Genomic DNA, 20,747 nt, shown 5'->3' on the forward strand with positions numbered 1-20,747 from the left:
TGAACTGCAGCCTACCAGGCTCCTCTGTCCATGGGATTTTCCAGGCAAGAGTACTGGAGTGGGGTGCCATTGCCTTCTCTGGATATTAATATAACCACTTATATTTCTTTTAAAGCTTGCATAGTGTATCGTTTCCCATCATTTTACTTATAACATACATTTGTCACTGTATTAGAAGCAAATTTCTTGTAGTAAGCATATGGTTGGCTCATATTTTTTCAGATCTACTTGGCCAATCTCTATCTTTTAATTGGTGTGCCTAGACCATTCATGTTTAAAATAACTAGTGATATGTTAGAGATTGAGTCTTCCTTTATATCTTTTTTACCTGCTCATTTTCTCTTAATTTCTCATCTCTATTTCTCTTTTCTTACATTTTTCTGAGCTACTTTTTTAAAGAAAAATAATTAATTAGCATTTTGAGATGTAAATATAAACCTTTTGATTTTCCTAAAAGAAGCAGCTCATTTTTACAATACAAAATACAACATAACAATATTTGTGCAAGGCATATGTTAAGATTAGAACACCATCTTCTGAATTTCACCAAAGCATGAGAAATTTGACAGGTCAATATTCACATTCGGTTTCTTGCCCCCTGAAAATGCAATTATTTATTTGTATATTTATTAATTTTTAATTACTTTTTAAGTATTGCTCATTTTATTGTTTTCACAATGGGTGATCTAGGTACTATAATATAAATATGCAATTTATCATATTCTATTGATATGAGCATTTACTACTTACAGTGAAATAAATAAATCTTATTTCTAATTAGGCTCCTTTACCTTCCACACTTTCAAATATAACTGTCTTAAGAATTTCCTCAACAGATATTGGGCACCACATCAGATGAAGCTATAATTCTTGTTTCAACTATCAAATATGATTTGAGAATCTTGGAAGGTGTAGAGAAAGGGAACCCTCTTACACTGTTCGTGGGAATGTAAACTGGTGCAGCCACTATAAACAACAGTATGGAGGTGTCCCAAAAACTAAAAACTGAGTTGCCATACGATCCCGCAATCCTACCCCTGGACGTATACCCAGATAAAAGCATAATTTCAAAAGATACATGCACCCCTATGTTCGTAGCAAGACTGTTTCTAACAGCCAAGACAGGGAAACTTAAATGTCCATTGACAGAGGATGTGATACACACACACAAAACTGTTACTCGCCATTAAAAAGAATGAAATAATGGCATTTACAGCAACATGGATGGACCTAGAGGTTATCATACTAAGCAAAGTAAGTCAGAGAGAGAAAGACAAGGGACTTTCCTGATGGTCCAGTGGTTAAGAATCTGCCCGCTGAGGCAGGGGACATAGGTTTTGATCCCTGGTCCAGGAAGATCACACATGCCACAGGGCAACTACTGAGCCTGTGTGCCTAGAGCCCGTGCTCTGCAACAAGAGAACCCACCACACTGAGAAGCTCACACACCACAGTGAAGAGTAGCCCCCTTCGCCGCAACTAGAGAAAGCAACAAAGACCCAGTGCAGCCTAAATACATACATAAAATTTAAAAAAGAAAGACAAAGACAAATGCCATACAATATCATTTGTGAAATCTATAATACAATACAAGTGAACTTATCTACAAAAGAACAACAGGCTTACAGACATAGAGAACATATTTGTAGTTATCAAAGGAGAGGGGGATGGGGGAGGGAAGGATTGGGAGTGTGGGATTAGTAGATGCAAACTATTATATATATAGGATGGATAAATAGCAAAGTCCTACTGTATAGCACAGGGAACTATAATTCAAAATCTTGTGAATAAACTATAGTGAAAAAGTTTATATATATATATATATATATATATATATGTATAACTAAGTCACTTTGCTGTACAGCAGGAATTAAAACAACATTGTAAATCAACTATTGTTATTGTTGTTTAGTTGCTAAATCACATCTAACTCTTTTGTGACCCCACAGACTATAGCCCATCAGAATCCTCTGTCTATGGGATTTCCCAGGCAAGAATACTGGCCATTTCCTTCAACAGGGGATCTTCCCAACTTAGGGATCCTGAACCCACATCTCCTGCTTGGCAGGTGGATTCTTTACCACAGAGCCACCTGGGAACTCAATAAAAAAATTTTTTTTAAATCCCCTGAGAATTAAGATACTATGTTATTCTTACTCCTAAATTTAACCAATTCAATATTCTTTCTTTCCTGAAGCTTCAAGCTTTTTTTCTGTTATTTCCTTTCTGCTTGGAGAAATTCTCTAATAATGGCAGGTTTGCTGGCAAGAAAATTCTCATAGTTTTCCTTCATCTGAACATGTCTTTATTCCTTCATTTATGAACAATTTTTTCAGTGTATAGGATACTGGTGGACGGTGCATTTCTTTCATTATTTGAAAAATGCTATGGTAATTCCCTCCGGTCTCCATGATTTCATATGAAAAATCTGCTGTTATTCAAATTGGTAATTTAAATAATATGTCCTTTCTCTCTGGCAGATTTCACTTTTTTCCCCTTATGTAGGATCCCTGGGTGGGAAAGATCTCCTGGAGAAGGAAATGGCAATACACTTCGGTATTCTTGCCTGAAAAATTCCATGGACAGCGGAGCCTGGTGGGCTACAGTCCACGGGGTCACAAAGAGACATGACTGAGGTGACTTGAGAGAAAAACAACTATTTCTGCTTTATTGACTATGCCAAAGCCTTTGACTGTGTGGATCACAACAAACTGTGGAAAATTCTTCAAGAGATGGGAATACCAGACCACCTAACCTGCCTCCTGAGAAATCTATATACAGGTCAAGAAGCAACAGTTAGAACTGGACACAGAACAACAGACTGGTTCCAAATAGGGAAAGGAGAACATCCAGGCTGTATATTGTCACCCTGCTTATTTAACTTATATGCAGAGTACATCATGAGAAATGCTGAATTGGATGAAGCACAAGCTGGAATCAAGATTGCCGGGAGAAATATCAATAACCTCAGAGATGTAGATGATACCACCCTTATGGCAGAAAGTGAGGAAGATTTAAACAGCCTCTTGATGAAAGTGAAAGAGGAAAGTAAAAAGTTGGTTTAAAGCTCAACATTCAGAAAACGAAGATCATAGCATCTGGTCCCATCACTTCATGGCAAATAGATAGGGAAACAGTAGAAACAGTGACAGACTTTATTTTCTTGGGCTCCAAAATCACTGCAAATGGTGACTGCAACCATGAAGTTAAAAGACACTTGCTCCTTGGAAGAAAAGTTATGACCAATCTAGACAGCTTATTAAAAAGCAGAGACATTGCTTTGTCAACAGAGGTCTGTCTAGTTAAAGCTGTGGTTTTTACAGTAGTCATGTATGGATGTGAGAGTTGGACCATAAAGAAAGCTGAGCACCGAAGAATTGATGCTTTTGAACTGTGGTGTTGGAGAAGACTCTTGAGAGTCCCTTGGACTACAAGGAGATCCACCCAGTCCATCCTAAAGGAAATCAGTCCTAAATATTCATTGGCAGGACTGATGCTGAAGCTGAAGCTCTAATACTTTGGCCACCTGATGCGAAGAACTGGTATTGTAAGTAGGTAGCAGGCAAAATGGCAACAATTGAGGAAGTATATCTATCTCCTTATTTTTCCCCAATCCCTGTCTGTGAAATTTATACTGTTACATAATCATTTCCAAGTGTCATGAATCTCTTTAGGCTTGAAGAGCTAATCAAAATGTAAATAACTCTTGCGAAGGAATGGATCTTAACTATATGTTTGATATACTTTAATTAACAATTAATTAAATACACGGAAATCAGTCCTGAATAATCATTGGAAGGACTGACGCTGAAGCTGAAACTCCAAAACTTTGGCCACCTGATGTGAAGAACCGACTTATTGGAAAAGATCCTGATGCTGGGAAAGATTGAAGATGGGAGGAAAAGGAGACGACAGAGGATGAGTTGGTTGGATGGCATCACCGATGCGATGGACATGAGTTTGAATAAGCTCCAGGAGTTGGTGATGGACAGGGAAGCCTGGCGTGCCACAGTCCATGGGGTTGCAAAGAGTCAGACATGACTGAGTGACTGAACTGAACTGAACTGAGGTGACTGCACACACATACAGACACATACATACAATTATATTTAATTATACTGTCTTCCCATGCATTTACTTGCATCATCCAATTTGTAATTCGCTCAGCCTCTTGAACATGCACTAATTTGGGGAAGTTTTCAGCCAATATATTTTTAAATATCTATCCAGTCCCACTCTCTCATCTCCTGATATGTTTATGACATGAATGCTAGCCCTCTGCTGTCTCACGTGTCCCTTAGACTCTTGTCGTTTCATTCCAATCTATTTTCCCTCTGTTGCACAGGCTGGATAATTTCTATTGATCTGTCCTGAAGTTTACTGATTCTATCTTCTGTCATCTCCAACTGAGCTGATCCAGTGAGCTTTTTATTTTGGTGACTATATTTTTCAGTTCTATCATTTCCATTTGGCTCTTTTTTTATAATTTCTAATTCTTTGTTGAGACTTTATATTGTTTACATTTATTTCAAGAGAATTCCTAACTGCTTTTGAAACATTTCAATTTTTAAAGCATTATTTTTTAAATTTAAATTTCAACATCTGATTCTTATTAATACTGGCTTCTGTTTGTGTGATTTTTGTGTGTATCTGTTTTTGGCACAGGCAGGAAACTTCTGGAGTTCTCTATTTGGGATAAATGGGAATCAATAAGAAACCCACGGAATTTGCCTTCATGTCTTTAAGACTGGGCAGTTCACTTTTTTCTACCTTGCATGTCTTCCTATACTCATTGGTGGTGTTATATCCACAGTTTTTCAGTTGTAAGGGGAGCAATCTGATTAAAATATGGCTACTCTATACTGGCAGAATCAAAAGTCTATTTTTAATTTTAATAAAAACTACTTCAAATGTCAACATTTAAAAGTTCAAAGGCAATTTTAAATGAAGTTCTTTTCTCACATTCTCTAATAATTTTTTCATTCATAAGACTTCATATCTCCAAATATCACACTGCCTGTGTACATCTAGGAACCCACCTGAAGGAAGCATTTTAGCATCTTTTCTATTTATTGTTGCAAGCACCATCACTGGACACCTTCTTAAGACTCTGGAAGATACTCCAATGCTACAGAATTGGTAAGCGGGTGAACTCTAGACCCAGGCAATGGCCAACAAAAGAGAAAGTCCCTAGAGAAATTTGGCTGTAAGTTTATTTTTTCCTACCTTACCCTAAAAAATAACCAAAAACAAACAGTCCCTGGATACACTTGTTCTTTGAACTACAAGGTACTTGCTTCTCTTTCCTAAAAGCTAAGCTTATTATAGTGTGCTTCTCCCTCAGACTGGAGGTTGGATATTAACTCTGGTATAACTTCTCCTCTCACTCTGTGTTCCAGTTGTAATGAATTTCTCCCAATCCTCTAGGCTCACTCCCTCAGAGATGCCCACACTTCTACTCCCTGCATCTAGCACAGCACCCATGGCACTCCCTCCCCATCTGGGCCAGTGGTTCTCCCCAGCACATGCACAGAACGTCACGGAGTGCTACTCCGCCCACTGCCTCAGCCATACCTACTCTCTAGGGGAGGAGCATTATTTTATTGTACCCACATAGCATGTACAACCAAATAAAGTGAGTGATGGCAGTGTTGAGTCCCAGGAGGTATGATATTTTTGCAGCCACAGCTACACTTTCAACCTAAGTTGTCACCTGGCCCTGTGGAGGTAACTGGCGATGGCTGTGATGGTGGCACTGACATATTTAAGGGTGGCCAAAGGAAAACAGATTTTCATAGAAATGTATCTTGGAAATTTTCCAGGAATGCTCCAATTGTAAAGGAAACTTTTATTTCATTAACATACCTTTATTTTGTTTCAGACAATGTATTTATGGAGCAGGCAATGCTCAGAGATAATTAAGGATACAGTCAAGAGTAACATAGTCCTTATCTTTATAAAGCTTACCTTCTAATCCAGGAAGTTACCCCAATATTTCCCAACAGTTACTTAATCACTTTTACTAAGTGCAAGAAGAGATATAGTAAGTGGGTTCAATTTTCTTTGAAATCTCATCAAGAGCTGTGTGCTTTCAATGGTGTCAATATGGGTGAAAAGGACAACACAGGCTGTGCTTAGAGCAAAAGAAAAAGAAAATCAATGCGAATGTTTCATAACCAGTGAGCATCGAAACTCAATACATTTTACTGCCATGATTTTATTCAGGTCTCTTCATAAATGTTCTACACACTTGGGTTCCAAGGCCCTCAAGGAAAGGGCAGTGCATTTGATGAGTTTCTAAACACTAGGACACAATTAGTGATCACTGTGAGGGAGGTGGGTGTGCCAGGCAGCTGCCCAGCAGCAGGCCTTACCTCTTTGTTTGTCCTGTCAGCTTGCACCAATGTTCCATTCAGGCAAGGTTCCACATAGTGAAGCTCCTCATTATACTGCGAAGGGAAGAAACAGTCAAACAATTAAACATATGAGGGGTACACAATAATTTAAAGATAACACATACAAACAAAAAAGCAGCAAGATCACAGGCTCAATTCATTTCTGTAAGGTGACTTTCTCAATTGGTGGTCCTATTTAAAAAACTGTGTTTAAGTGCAAAGACAGACTTTATTCATTTCTTGCTTGAGTGGGAAACTTATAGAGCACATGTGGGTGGATGACAGTGACCAGAGTGTACACAGCTAACTGATAATCCTTCAGGGGTGACTCCAAACACAGGGGTTCCCGGGGTATGGCTGACAGCACGTGGTCCAGCTGAGATCTAAATAGCATTCCAAACTTGGGTGGATATGGCTCTAGCTCCTGCCTTTGGTTTCATGGAGCCAAGGAACCCATATGCAGATCACATATGAGTGACAACAGAAGGTTAGAAAGCAGAGATCTTGATGCTCCCCGATAGGAGGCTTTGCGGTATTAGAGCAGTACACACGTGTAGTGACACCACTGTCCACATAGACCAATGCCAGGAATCATTTTTGATTCCAGAATACCCAGATAATAAAGCTTTGTTTTTGTCCAAAGCTCACAACTAGGAAGAAAACATTTGACTGTTCTTAATTTTTCTCATCAAGCATGGTACTCTGCACTGTAGCTAGACTGGGACATTTCAAAACACAAATCTAATCATGCCCTCTCTTGTCAACGCAATTCAGAGCTCCCCTTTGCTCTGCAGAGGAACATTCCTAGGGCTTGGCAGGGCTCTGGACACTTGGCCCCATTAACCTTTCTATCATCTTCACCCATTAGCCCTCCCCATAAACTCAGCACTGGTCAGCCCTAATTCCCTTCCTGTCCTCTGAGATGACCCATCTTAACCTTCAGGCCTTCCACCACTGGGCCTCCTGCCTGTAGTACTCCTTTGGCATCTCCCAAATGGTGCCTATTCATCCTCTGGGCCACCTCATTCTTACTTCCTCTGGGAAGTAGCCTCTGTTGACTGATTTCATCTAAGCTGATGCTATGTCCATTCCTAAAGCTTAATTCCTTTTATTTTTGAAGCATAATTATTCTTAGTCAGTCACAAGTATTTGGTCCCCCTCTGTTGGATACAGAACTTCATAACATGTCTTGCAACTGGGAGTGGTCAAGTAATCCATTCCTAGCCAATAAAACACAAGAGGTAAGTTTTCTGGGCAGTTTCCATAAACTTTTTTTCTTTCCATTAAAGGAAAACTCAGACTTCTATCTCCACTGCCTTCTTTCCCTCTTGGGATGCTACTGTGGAGTGCAGCAGCTATTTTGAAACCATGAGGTTGCAAAGGTTGACAAGGTTAAAAATGGACAGCAAGGCCCAAGGAAGACAGAGCAGGAAGATAGAGCCAGTGTGGGTCCTTATTGACACTGTTGAACCACGGTACCAAACTGCAGTTGCTCTCCTTGAGTCCTCTTCCATGAGATTAAGAGATGTCTATATAATGAAGCAACTTTCATTCAGTTGTTCCGTAACTTACAGCCCAAAACTTTTCAACTATATTTTCCAGGTAAATTTTAAAATGTTATCTGTATTTTGCCTGAAACACATTCACAATATTGATTCTTAGTGTTGTATAATCTGAGGCATGAGTCAGAACTCTTGGGTCCAAGTCCTGACTCAGTCATACACTAACTGTGTGGCCTTGGGGAAGTCACTAAACATCTCTGATCCCAGATTCGTATGTATAATGTGCTAATTCACCTTCTGTTAACCCTCCACAGCCCCCTGTGAAGATCCAACAGGCAAAATACCTGAAATTGCTTTGGTATGTAAAGGCCTATATGTGTAGGGGGCCGCAGTGGGGGCTTACAAGTAAAGAAGACCAAGAAGTTCTTGCCCTCATCAAGGAGGAACATGTGCAGTAATCAAAACCATGCTCATTGTCACTGTACAAGTCGTGGCCACAACGGAGGAATCTGCTCTTCTGAACCCCCGCCAGCTTGTTAGTGGCATCATCCAAGCTTGCAGTTAACTAATTTCCCTTGACTGCATCAGGACAAAACTATGCTGAGCAATCTGGACTGTATCACCAAAGGGAGCTGGGCTCAGCTGTCCATGTGAGGGAACAGCACACACCAGGCGGCTGTGCCAGAGAGGCCCGTGGGCTGTGCATGCTCACCATGCTACCCAGCACTCCTCCGGAGGGGGACACCAAGAGCACCCTGTGTGCAGAGCTGCTCCCAGGCTCCCAGCAGCTCTCCATTTGGAAACTTTCCATTTCTGCATTTTAATGGATGTCCCCTATATTTCTACTTTGTGAAACAGTGAGGTGAGATGGCCGAGTCGATTTACGATAAAGGTCTGGTCACCTCCACTCCTAAGATACAATGGCTTCCTTCAGTTCTCCTTCATCTCTACTTAAACAATTAGATATCAATGGTCTTATAGAAAAAGATGCAATGCACATAATCATTGCCTGCATGCATACTAAGTCGTTTCATTTGTGTCTGACTCTATGTGACCCCATGGACTGTAGCCCTCCAGGCTCCTCTGGTCATGGGATTCTCCAGGTAAGAATACTGGAGTGGGTTGCTATGCCCTCCTCCAAGGGATCTTCATAACCCAGAGACTGAACCTGCATTTTCTGTGACTCTGCATTGCAGGCAGATCCTTTACCACTGAGCCACTGAATAAGCCCACATAATCATTAGCCAGATGCAATAATGTACAGCCATTTGCTCTGGCTCCCTCCCATGACTAGGAGTGAACTCTAGGGAGGCACTCAACTACCTCCCTCTCTCCTCAAATTTTTAGTCTTTCCTGCAAGTTTCTGGAAAATGGAAGGAGTCTCTTAGCAGGACAGGAGAGAGCCCTAGAGATGGTCCAGCCAGCCCACTAATCACATGATGAGAAGATGGACAAAGAACTTTCACTCTTTAAAGAGCTTAGAATCTGCCACACAGACTCAAGATACCAGTCGCTGTCAGTTTCCTTCTTCCTTTCACCTGCCTGGTTGGCTCTTCTCCTCTGATTGACCCAAGGGTAGAGCGTAGAGCTAAAGCAACTGGGGCAAACAGGGTGGGTTCAAATCCAGGCTCAGACACACACTAGCTAGGTGATCTTTGCTAAAGCATCTCTGCTCTTTTAAAGTCACTGTTCATATTAGGGGAATGGGGATTGTTACCAACATCTCTCATGAACTTACTGTGAGGATGAAATGAGATGGTTCAGTGAAGAGTCAACACAGAACCCTCATGGAAGAAAGAGAAAGAAAGTGTGTGGGTGCATGAGACCAAGAAAGAAAGAAAATATATATGTGACTGTGCTGTGTGCTTCACAGAAGACTAACAGACTATACGGGAGGTGGTGAGTAGGAAACAGGAGGCGGTGAGTAGGAAAGAGGTGGGGCGACAACCATGACCTAGTCTTGGAAACAGGGCTCACATGCCCCTGCCCTCCCCAGAGAGCACAGACACCGTATCTGGTGGAGAGAAGCACTGCTCCACTGCACACAGGTGACTCGAAACAGCTGAGACAGAAACCACCACATTGTGCAGCTGCATGCTGCCCACTCCTTGCCAAACTCTGAACCCTCCCAATAACCTGGGTCTTTGGCAGACAGGGAGCCAAGACAGTGCTGGTGGCCTACTGCCAAATCCCCTCATAGGAAGGTATCTGCCATGAAATCCTTTGTTCGTTTCCCTCCTGGATATTAACTAAGCATTTGCCATGTATCACAGATATCAAACACTGGCTAAATTTGCCCATGATCATCACTGTGGGGTAATCAGGGAAACACTTCCTCTTACTTTTATTAGTAAAAGGATGTGCTCAATAATATATGCTTTTCCTTTTCACAGTAAAAAGTACTTATCTGTGATGTCATAACTAAGTAAGTGTTAGTCGCTCAGTTGTGTCCAACTCTTTGTGACCCCATGGACTACAGCCTGCCAGGCTTCTTTGTCCATGGGATTCTCCAGGCAAGAATACTGGAATGGGTTGCCATTTCCTTATCCAGAGGATCTTCCTGACCCAGGAATCGAACCCAGATCTCCTACACCACAGGCAGATTCTTTACCATCTAAGCTACCAGGAAAGTGCCCATGGTCCACCAAAAAAAAAAAAAAAAAAAACGTGGGGGTGGGGAGGGTTGCTCAAAAGAAACCCATGTTATTCTTCATATGTCAGGCTACAACCCACTACTCTCTCTTCAGGCCAACCACCAAACTCTATACTCTGGCAGCAAGGGATACATCACTATCTGCCTTTTTTTTCCTTTTTACCAATCTCCGGAAGTACTCCCAAATCTCTCATTTTAAGGACACAGCAAAATCCTCAATGAGAATGTTAATGATGATGAAAAAGAGGAAAGCCAAGTTTCATTCAATGAATGGCCAGAACTTTGGGAGGAAGAATCTAAAAACAAAGAATAAATGGGTTGGGTTCACCAGCTAAGATTCATGGAAGCTTTAGCACTGGTGCAGAATCATGTCACATGCTGGCTTGCATAAATTTCAGCCCAGAGACTGGAGACAAAAGGGCAGGTTACTGTGGGTTCTGCATGATACTGGGGATTCAAAATCCTGCTTAACATTGGAAGCTGGAGGTGATCAATGAAAGCAACACCTCTCTCAGGCCTAACAGAACAGGATGATCAGCTGCCTATAAGAGAGACTGAGGAAAGGCCTCCTGAAGAAGGGAGAGACTTCAGGGAACATGTGGACATGTCACCCTTCAGCTTAGACTTCTTCCCTGTCTTCAGGGGATGTGCTAGTTCCTTTACCTGGCTGAACACACAGATTGACCTGGACCGACCCTCTCAACCCAGTACCATTCTTTTCCGCATCACCCCCACTCACTCGTTCTCTCTGCTTCCCACATTCACCCCCCTAGTCCACTACATCCAGTCACTGAACTCCTTTCAGTCAAGCCAGCCGGGTCTATACTCCCTGAGGGTGGGAGAGGATTTATTACAATTTGAAAACAGCACTTTCCTCCTCAATTGTTTGCTATATTTCCTGCCCTACCTCACTGCATACTCCTGGTTAATGCCTATCTGTCTTTAAGTGTTCACTTCATCATTGCTTATTCCAAGCCACCACTGAGTCCTAGCTGGCTGCATGGCCCAGTTCTGTGCTCTCTCAGCCTCCACACTATCCTGCCCTTCTCTGAGACTGCTTTGTCTACACTAGACTGAGAGCACCTTCTTTCTTCCTGGTAGCGTCCATAGCCAACACAAACAAACCCCAAACCTTAAAGCTCATGTGGGAAGAAAACCTGTCTTCCTTATCTACCAAAGCAGCCCCAGTACTTAACTCACAGCACTCAATAGCATTTGCTGAATAAATAAATAACCAGAACAAAGAAATGAAAGGCAAAATTAAAGATTCCTGATGGAAAAGATTAGAAACAAAGCCTAAAGAAGAAAAAAAGCTGACACAAAGACAAAAAAATAAATAAAATAATATGATGAGAATCTCTAGCCTCTTCCAAAAACAGATGATAAAATGCAAAGGAAGTAAATTGGTACATTTTAGAGAATCCTAAGTGACACAAAACAAAAACCAAAAAAGCATAGAGTTAAAATACTGGCATGATTATACAATGCAAGAAAGTGATGCAGAACTGCTGGAACTCTATTAAATACTTTATGGCTTTATTGGTGCACTTTTGATTAAATAACCTTTAGAATGAAAATGTGTAGAGATTATGTAATGAAGCAGATGAACCCACAATATTTTCACCAACACAAGGCATCCCAGGGATCTTTTGCATTACAAAAGATTCTTGTATAATTTGAAACACAACTGGACATAATTAGTAATACAGGACAAATGAGCACCGACAGAAAATACCATCCTTATACTTTTAATACGGAATCGATTACTTTAAAGAGCAAATCCACAGCAGGCAAAGCACTGGAGAAACAGCTCTGAAGAAAATCTGCAAATTAAAACCAGGACACCAGAAAGTTCTGAGTTGAACTAACAAATGACACTCTTCCCTATTCAACTCTGCACAAACACGGCCTACAGGAGGCATTTAAATTGATTTAACAATATCAGCCCAGTTAATACTGTGTTCATTTAATGCATGGCTTAGGCTTCTGTAAAATCATTTTTCAAATTTCAGCATGGAACAGAATTAGCACTCTCATTTTTATGATAATATTGTTAATTTAATGCATGGCTTGGAGTTAGACTTCAAAGTGAATCAGAAAAATATGGCTTTTCTCTTGTCAGAAACATCTCTCTTCATGCACCAGTGGTTTGACCTTAAATTTTAACTTCAACTGCACAAAATCACTCTCATATTTCAACAATTTTTCATAATTTAATCATTTAGTTCATTGATCTTAGATAGATTTTGCAACATCCTGCTCAGGAAAACTAAAACAAGTTTTAGCATTATCTTTTCATTTTTATTCTCTGGAAAGATCTAGAAAGAAATTTTCAGTATAACATGTAAGATGCAGTTAGCAATGAAGGTAATACAAACACGCAAATATGTAAAATGGCTGGAATGGGCAAGGAAAATCTTTTCCACTATTTAAAGTCCCTTCTTTCCTTCTCCATTATGGCACTGAAAATCAAATGGCAAGGATGAATTAGAATTGTACAACCAAAAAGTCTATAAAGTACAAAAGCTTCCAACATTATTAAGATTGTACTTTTTACTTTCTCCCCATTCGTGACATTGTACAGGAGACAGGGATCAAGACCATCCCCAAGGAAAAGAAATGCAAAAAGGCAAAATGGCTGTCTGAGTAGGCCTTACAAATAGCTATAAATATAAGAGAAGTGAAAAGCAAAGGAGAAAGGAAAGATATACCCATTTGAATGCGGAGTTCAAAAGAATACCAAGGAGAGATAAGAAAGCCTTCCTCAGTGATCAACACAAAGAAATAGAGGAAAACAGTAGAATGGGAAAGTCTAGAGATCTCTTCAAGAAAATTAGAGATACCAAGGGAACACTGCATGAAAAATGGGCTCGATAAATGACAGAAATGGTATGGATCTAACAGAGGCAGAAGATATTAAGAAGAGGTGGCAAGAATACACAGACGACCTATACAAAAATGATCTTCAAGACCCAGATAATCACGATGGTGTAACCACCAACCTAGAGCCAGACATCCTGGAATGTGAAGTCAAGTGGGCCTTAGGAAGCATCGCTATGAACAAAGCTAGTGGAGGTGATGGCATTCCAGTTGACCTATTTCAAATCCTGAAAGATGATGCTGTGAAAGTGTTGCACTCAAGATGACAGCACATTTGGAAAACTTGGCCGTGGCCACAGGACTGGAAAAGGTCAGTTTTCATTCCAATCCCAAAGAAAGGCAATGCCAAAGAATGCTCAAACTACCGCACAATTGCACTCATCTCACATGCTAGTAAAGTAATGCTCAAAATTCTCCAAGCCAGGCTTCAACAGTACGTGAACCATGAACTTCCAGATGTTCAAGCTGGATTTAGAAAAGGCAGAGGAACCAGAGAAAAAAAATTGCCAACATCCGTTGGATCTTTGCAAAAGCAAGAGAGTTCCAGAAAAATATCTACTTCTTCTTTATTGACTATGCCAAAGCCTTTGACTGTGTAGACCACAACAAATTGTGGAAAATTCTTCAAGAGATGGGAATACCAGACCACCTAACCTGCCTCTTGAGAAATCTGTATGCAGGTCAGGAAGCAACAGTTGGAACAGGACATGGAACAACAGACTGGTTCCAAATAGGAAAAGGAGCACATCAAGGCTGTATATTGTCACCCTGCTTATTCAACTTCTATGCAGAGTACATCATGAGAAATGCTGGGCTGGAAGAAGCACAAGCTGGAATCAAGATTGCCAGGAGAAATATCAATAACCTCAGAGATGCAGATGACACCACCGTTATGCCAGAAAGTGAAGAGGAACTCAAAAGCCTCTTAATGAAAGTGAAAGAGGAGAGTAAAAAGTTGGCTTAAAGCTCAGCATTCAGAAAATGAAGATCATGGCATCTGGTCCCATCACTTCATGGGAAATAGATGGTGAAACAGTGGAAACAATGGCAGACTTTATTTTTGGGGGCTCCAAAATCACTGCAGATGGTGACTGCAGCCATGAAATTAAAAGACACTTGCTCCTTGGAAGGAAAGTTATGACCAACCTAGACAGCATATTAAAAAACAGAGACATTACCTTGCCAACAAAGGTCCATCTAGTCAAGGCTATGGTTTTTCCAGTAGTCATGTATGGATGTGAAAGATGGACTGTAAAGAAAGCTGAGTGCCAAAGAATTGATGCTTTTGAACTGTGGTATTGGAGAAGACTCTTGAGAGTCCCTTGGACTACAAGAAGATCCAACCAGTCCATCCTAAAGGAGATCAGTCCTGGGTGTTCATTGGAAGGACTGATGCTGAAGCTGAAACTCCAATATTTTGGCCACATGATGCAAAGAGCTGACTCATTGAAGAAGACCCTGATGCTGGGAAAGATTGAAGGCAGGAAGAGAAGGGCACGACAGAGGATGAGATGGTTGGATGGCATCACCAACTCATTGAACATGAGTTTGAGAAAACTCTGGGAGTTGGTGATGGACAGGGAGGCCAAGAATAGGACACTACTGATTAACTGAACTGAACTGAAAACACTGAAATGTCTTCTCAAACATCTACCCAGCAGGCAAGAGAAAACTGACAGTGTAATGAAGGGTGAAATGATAATGTCCCCTCCCATAAATGGAATCCAGTCAACAAGAACAATGCACTCAAGCAGATTTGCAGGGCATCCTGCTGGATTTTCAAATATCACAGCCTCCTATACTCGTAACAGCCTGCAACGTGTCTTCCTCTAGACAGCCAAGTGACCACTTTAGACAGACAAAGGAAAAACATACAGCATACTCCTAGAGCAATTCTGCCACTGTAAAAATTGGAAAAGGAGATAGAGGAATAAACCACCACACAATCTGTCAAGGTAAAACTGGTGAAACACATTTAGGGTTGGAAGAGGTGATTTAAGAACATGCAAATGAAGACTTGCCAATTACAAATCTAATGATTAGGACCCTCAAAATACTGTTGTTATGGACTGAATGTTTGTGTCCTCCACTTAATTCATATGTTGAAACCCTTAATCCACAGTGTGATGGTATTTGAAGATGGGACTGGTGGGACATATTATTATGGCCATATATAATATATAATTACAGTTAGATGAGGTCAGGAAGGTAGGACTCTTGTGATGGGACTGTGCCCTGATAAGAGGAGACATGAGAGAGCTTGCCCTCTTTCTCTTTCTTTCTGCTCAAGCATAGGCAGAAAAGGCCATATGTGCAGACCAGAAAGAGGCTATGTGCAAGCAAGGAAGAGAATTTTCATCAGAAACTAAGTCCTGCCAGACCTTGATTTTAAACTTTCTAGCCTCTGTAACTAGGAGAAAATAAATTAATGTTGTTTAAGCCACTCAATATTTGGTATTTAGTTATGTCAGATGGAGCTGACAATACAGTTTCTAAGTATGTAAATATTATAACCTTCTTAGTGGACATTCTGATAATTCCTAATTCTGTGCAGACTCTCCTTCAGTGTAGCAATTTAACTTTCAGAGTTTATTCAACAGACGCATACCCAGTCTTACAAAAATATATGCACGAGTCCATGGATTGTAGCACTCTTATGTAGAAAAGAAGTTAATAACTGTATAGTGTCCACCAAAGGGGGACTGGTTAAAAAATTAAGGCAAACTCTAGAGGATGGGATTCTCTGTTCTACAGATACACTTGATACAATATGAGGATAGAAGCAAGTTGCTGAATATTCTATAAAATAGGATTCGATTTTTATGGGAAAAATATGTGTTCATATATATAGAAAAATTTGGAAGAATATGTGCCAAAGGAAAGGGAATGGGAACATTACAGAGTTTTTTAAAATTTTTATATATGTTGCCTATATTAAAAGCAATCAGTACGATAAGAGTTACTACTAATTAGTGGTTCTTTTTAGGACCTCAAGCTTTTAAAATAAATTTGAACATATTTGATCCATCCCCTTATCCATTAAGGGAACAGAGTTCATGATTTTACTATAGAGTCTTCAAATAAAAAAAGTTCAGAGAATCCTTATAGATGTCAAAATAATTATGTAAATAGTCTTGAAGCTGATCATTTATGTTGAAAACTAATAAACAGATGTACAGTGAGGGTTAATGGGCCCTCTAATGGGTTTCTTTATATAAGTAACCAATTTGGGGTAAAAAAATAAATTTTTTCTTTAACTGTTCTATAATAACTGGCATGTCTACTTTTAACTATCTTAATCACCCTCTCTTCATTATTGAGTTGACACTGTTTGTATATCTTAATGAACTTACAGAGATTATTTCAATCGATTGGTTTTGTTAACAGAACAATAAATCCTGACTGATAAAGGATTCACAATGTAATTAGTTAGCTCTTCTTATTATGCAAATTTCTGATACTTCTATAATGAGTAATTAAAGATTAATAAGAAAGATAGTCTCAAATTAGCTGCTTCTTATCTGTAAATGCTTCAGGATGTGAGGATCAGGCCACGTTTGCATATTCACAATGAGACTGGTAACCAAAGTTACTTTTCTTGATTTGGAACCCCAAAGTTCCATCTAAAAAATCTTCAAAGAGCTATGCCTGAGGCCATACAGTTTCACAGTAAGATGGCTGAGTGGTTCAACGACATTGTCTTCATTTCTGCTCAGGAAAGAGGATGTGGGGAACCTGGACAGTTTTTGAGTCCTCACTGTGTCATCTCCTCGTACCTCTGTCTCCATGTCAAGCAATACAGAACTGGGGTGAAGATCCAATAACATCATCTACATGGGGACACTTAGCAGTGGTACTCCATGGAAAGAAAATGCTGATATAACTCATTAAACAAGGATTCAAACTACTATTTGCCAGGTACTGTCCTAGGCACTAGGGACAGTTCAATGAATAAATAAGACTAACCTCTGGTCCCACGGAATTTATTATTCTCTTTCTTTTCCTTTTGCTTTTTAGGGTTTTTTAAAATCTGAAGCTATTAAATCATGGTGCCCTGTTGTTGTGCCTTTCTGCTCCAAGCCTTATCAGAAGCAGGCAGGACACTAATCAAGCAATCCCTTCTACAAGCCCAGAGTCACCTGGGCCCTCTGGCCAGCAAATAAAAGTGGATGTCATGCCCATGCAGAAGACTGCCCAGAAATAGGGTTCCATGATGACACACTCTGCTCAGGGGGCCAGAGAAGCCATACAGACATAGCAATAGTATTCTTGGGAGAGTGTCCTCGCCGCTCACTCTTCATATAGCAGCCCTTCTTTAACACCCTACCACTGGCTTCCTGTGCACCAGTTCAGGTTATGTTGGCAGGGACCCTGTGGACAATGAGACTGCACCTGCCCCAGCTACAGGTTGAGGTGCAGACTCAAGTGGTTCATCCCAAGACATGCCATTGTGTGTGGCAAAATTAGGATTCAAAACTAAGTCCCAACTCTGAAGCCAAGCTCTGTCCCCCTCACCACACTGCCTCCACCGCCTGCTGCATCCACTCCGTGTCCCAGAGAGAGGCGATTCAGCAAAGCACAGGTAACCACCACATAGGAGCACCTAGCTAAGTATTCAAGTAAAAGAACCAGGCTCATGTGGCTATCATCTTTGGAAAAGAGTTGGAGGGAAATAGGGGAAATTTGACCCTTAAAAAGACTCATACCAGAGAACTGAGGAGAAGAGGAAAAAGAACTGGAGATGGACTCCTGAATCAGTGCTCCTGCCCAGCCAGCATGTTCCTAACTGGGCTTGTTTCCCAGATTTCTCACTTTTCAGCTCTGTGACCTCTACCAAGATACAGACACACTCTCAATCCCTGCAATTTCACCTGAGAAAATGTCAAAACTACCCCCTACTTCTAGAGCCCCTGTGAGGAATGAGGATAATGCAAATATGAAATGTAAGCAAATGGCACACAGTAGGCACTTAATAAGTACCGTTTTTGTTTCTGAAGCGAAGATGGAGTACTCTCTGAGCCTTACCCTGCTCTCTGCATTTTCAATATCTTATCATCATGATTACTATCATTGTCATCACACAAACCTAGCTTAAAATTAATTTCCACATAAGTAAATCTAGTAGTTTAAAGAAAATCTCACTAAGCCTAATTCCCCAAGGTTCTAAAAGGTTTGGTTCCCAAATCCAGTGCTACTCTTCCAGATGACAAAGCCTGAGTGCCAGGTGAGAAAAAATGTGCCCAACTGCTTTTCCAGACCCCGAAACCCCTCCAATATCATGATTCCATGAACTCACATGGGACTAACGGGCCCTAGTCCTAGGGCATCTAATGCTGTGTATACAAAAGCAATAAGAATGTTAACTGCTTGCTGCTAAAAGATCAAGTGAATTCAAAGTGCAAAGAAAGCACAAAACAGCTGCACTCACAGCAATTATGTTGAAGAAGTCGTCATCCCCCAGCGTATCCAAAATAGACGAGACTGTTTGCTTTGCAATCGTCATACGGAGCCCTTTCATGCTGCCACTGACATCGACTAAAATGACCACGTCTTTTGGAGAAGTCGCTGCCTGGATGTACCTACGTCCGAGGAAAATTAAGCAAAAATGAATTCTGAATCTCTCTGCAAATTTTCTCTTTTAAAAAATAACTATGAGGTTTGACCATTTCCTACCACTTTCGGTTCCTGCAGTCAAAGGCAATGACTCCATTCTCATCTGGTTCCCATTTAATCCCTAGAAGAAAAATGGAGTTATGAGAAACCCAGAAACTTCAAATATTTATTCATAGCATTTCAAGGCTGTTCTGCTCTGCTGATTGAATGAACAGGGTGAAAAATCACATGCAAAGACCAACCCTGGGGCTCATCACATGCTCCATCACCAACTCTGGGAAGGTGCTTTAGGGTTGGAACACCATAGCAAACATGGCCTCAGCTCAGCTGCTCCAGGATCTGCTAGAGAGTGGTGACATCTTTAGTAACCCACTGTCCATCAAGAAAGGACAATACTGCAGCTCCTTCCTAAGGCTAGTTAAAGTTTACCAAGGCCATTTCTCACTGTTTTACCAGTTGCTGGACCTGGCTGCATCATTTGTAGATTTCTGGGCAGAGTCATGCCCTGTTCCTGGACCCAGACAGGTAATGTCTAGAGCATGGTGGGGGTGGGGACATTAGAAAGTATTCAGTATGTTTCCATCTCAGAATATACACAGTCTGTTCTCTTGTCAGCACTGTTTTGGCTTGGCTTTCTACAATGAAATGAAATAAAATGGCCCTAATTATGCTTTTATTATGCTGCATAATAAAAGTTGAATTTCAGTCTTTGAAGCCTGGGGGGTTTTCCCCTTACATAAAATGGGATCCAACATCCTTAGCCTTGTGGCTTGCAGACTGGTCAGATACATCCAAACTTCACATTCTCTATTTAAAACTTAGTTTTTAAGAATAAACTTTCATTTAAAAAGAAAAGTGTTTGCTGCCTAAAAGTAAGATAGAAAACCCTTGTGTTCAACCATCAGTGTTGCTCAGGCATGGAGGATTTTGCAGTTAAAAAAATAAACACATAAAAATTGTTTCCACAGGAGAAAGGCCTGAGACTGTAGTACTGAGATTCTCCTTTCCAATTAATAAGTGCCAGTTCTCTGGACCACTCTGGGCTGATACTAGGTATGTGCTTAAGATAACACTGCCTAATCATTTCAGAAATAACTATGAGATAGAAGTTTGTAAACTGAAGAGTCATTCTGTTCTGTTCTCCTTGTATCTACATCTCCCTCCCACAAATGGACCTAATTTAAAGATTCTCTGTAACAAATCAGAAAATAGAAGTAAGAGAAGCCACTGCCAAAGGAAGGTTATTAGGTAATGAAGATAAAATAAAAGTGACATGATATTGTACACTAAAGGAGAAGAATGTAGTTTATTTTAAAAACATCTGACACACTGCATTTGTATAAAGCCAAGTATAGCTAGGTTGACAGTCTTGACACATAAAATGAAATTATATCCATAGTGAGGCTAAGTATTGCTCCAGTGTATAACTCCACCAAGAACTGGCTTGAGTGCAGATAAAGAGAATCATTTTTAATGTGTTGACCCACAGCAGACATTCAGTGGACGTTCCTTGATTTGAGCTGTGGCCAGCGTTCTGGGCCGTAACCCCACCTGCACATCCTCCACCTCACCCTCCTCGGCCACCCTTCCTTCAGTACACCCTCATCACTGTGTGCTCCGCTGGAGGAGAAACAGGCAATCCTGTTTTACTGTCCCAGCATTCAGGCCAGGGCCTAGGGGAAAGCAATTAGTGATACTCTATAT

At 40.6% G+C, this 20,747-nt stretch overlaps 1 protein-coding gene across 1 annotated transcript in view; it reads right to left on the reverse strand.

Moving 5' to 3' along the window:
• The window catches only part of CACNA2D3 (calcium voltage-gated channel auxiliary subunit alpha2delta 3), an 871,226-nt gene that overhangs the window by 403,630 nt on the left and 446,849 nt on the right, over positions 1-20,747 (reverse strand). Inside the window, exons 7-9 of the mRNA XM_069561584.1 lie at positions 19,104-19,164; positions 18,859-19,009; positions 6,375-6,449 (exon numbers count right to left, since the gene is read on the reverse strand). Of these exons, the coding sequence (XP_069417685.1) occupies positions 6,375-6,449; positions 18,859-19,009; positions 19,104-19,164 (287 nt within the window). The remainder of the gene's footprint in view (positions 1-6,374; positions 6,450-18,858; positions 19,010-19,103; positions 19,165-20,747) is intronic.

Source organism: Ovis canadensis, chromosome 19 (assembly GCF_042477335.2).
Source record: "Ovis canadensis isolate MfBH-ARS-UI-01 breed Bighorn chromosome 19, ARS-UI_OviCan_v2, whole genome shotgun sequence".
Taxonomy (NCBI): domain Eukaryota; kingdom Metazoa; phylum Chordata; class Mammalia; order Artiodactyla; family Bovidae; genus Ovis; species Ovis canadensis.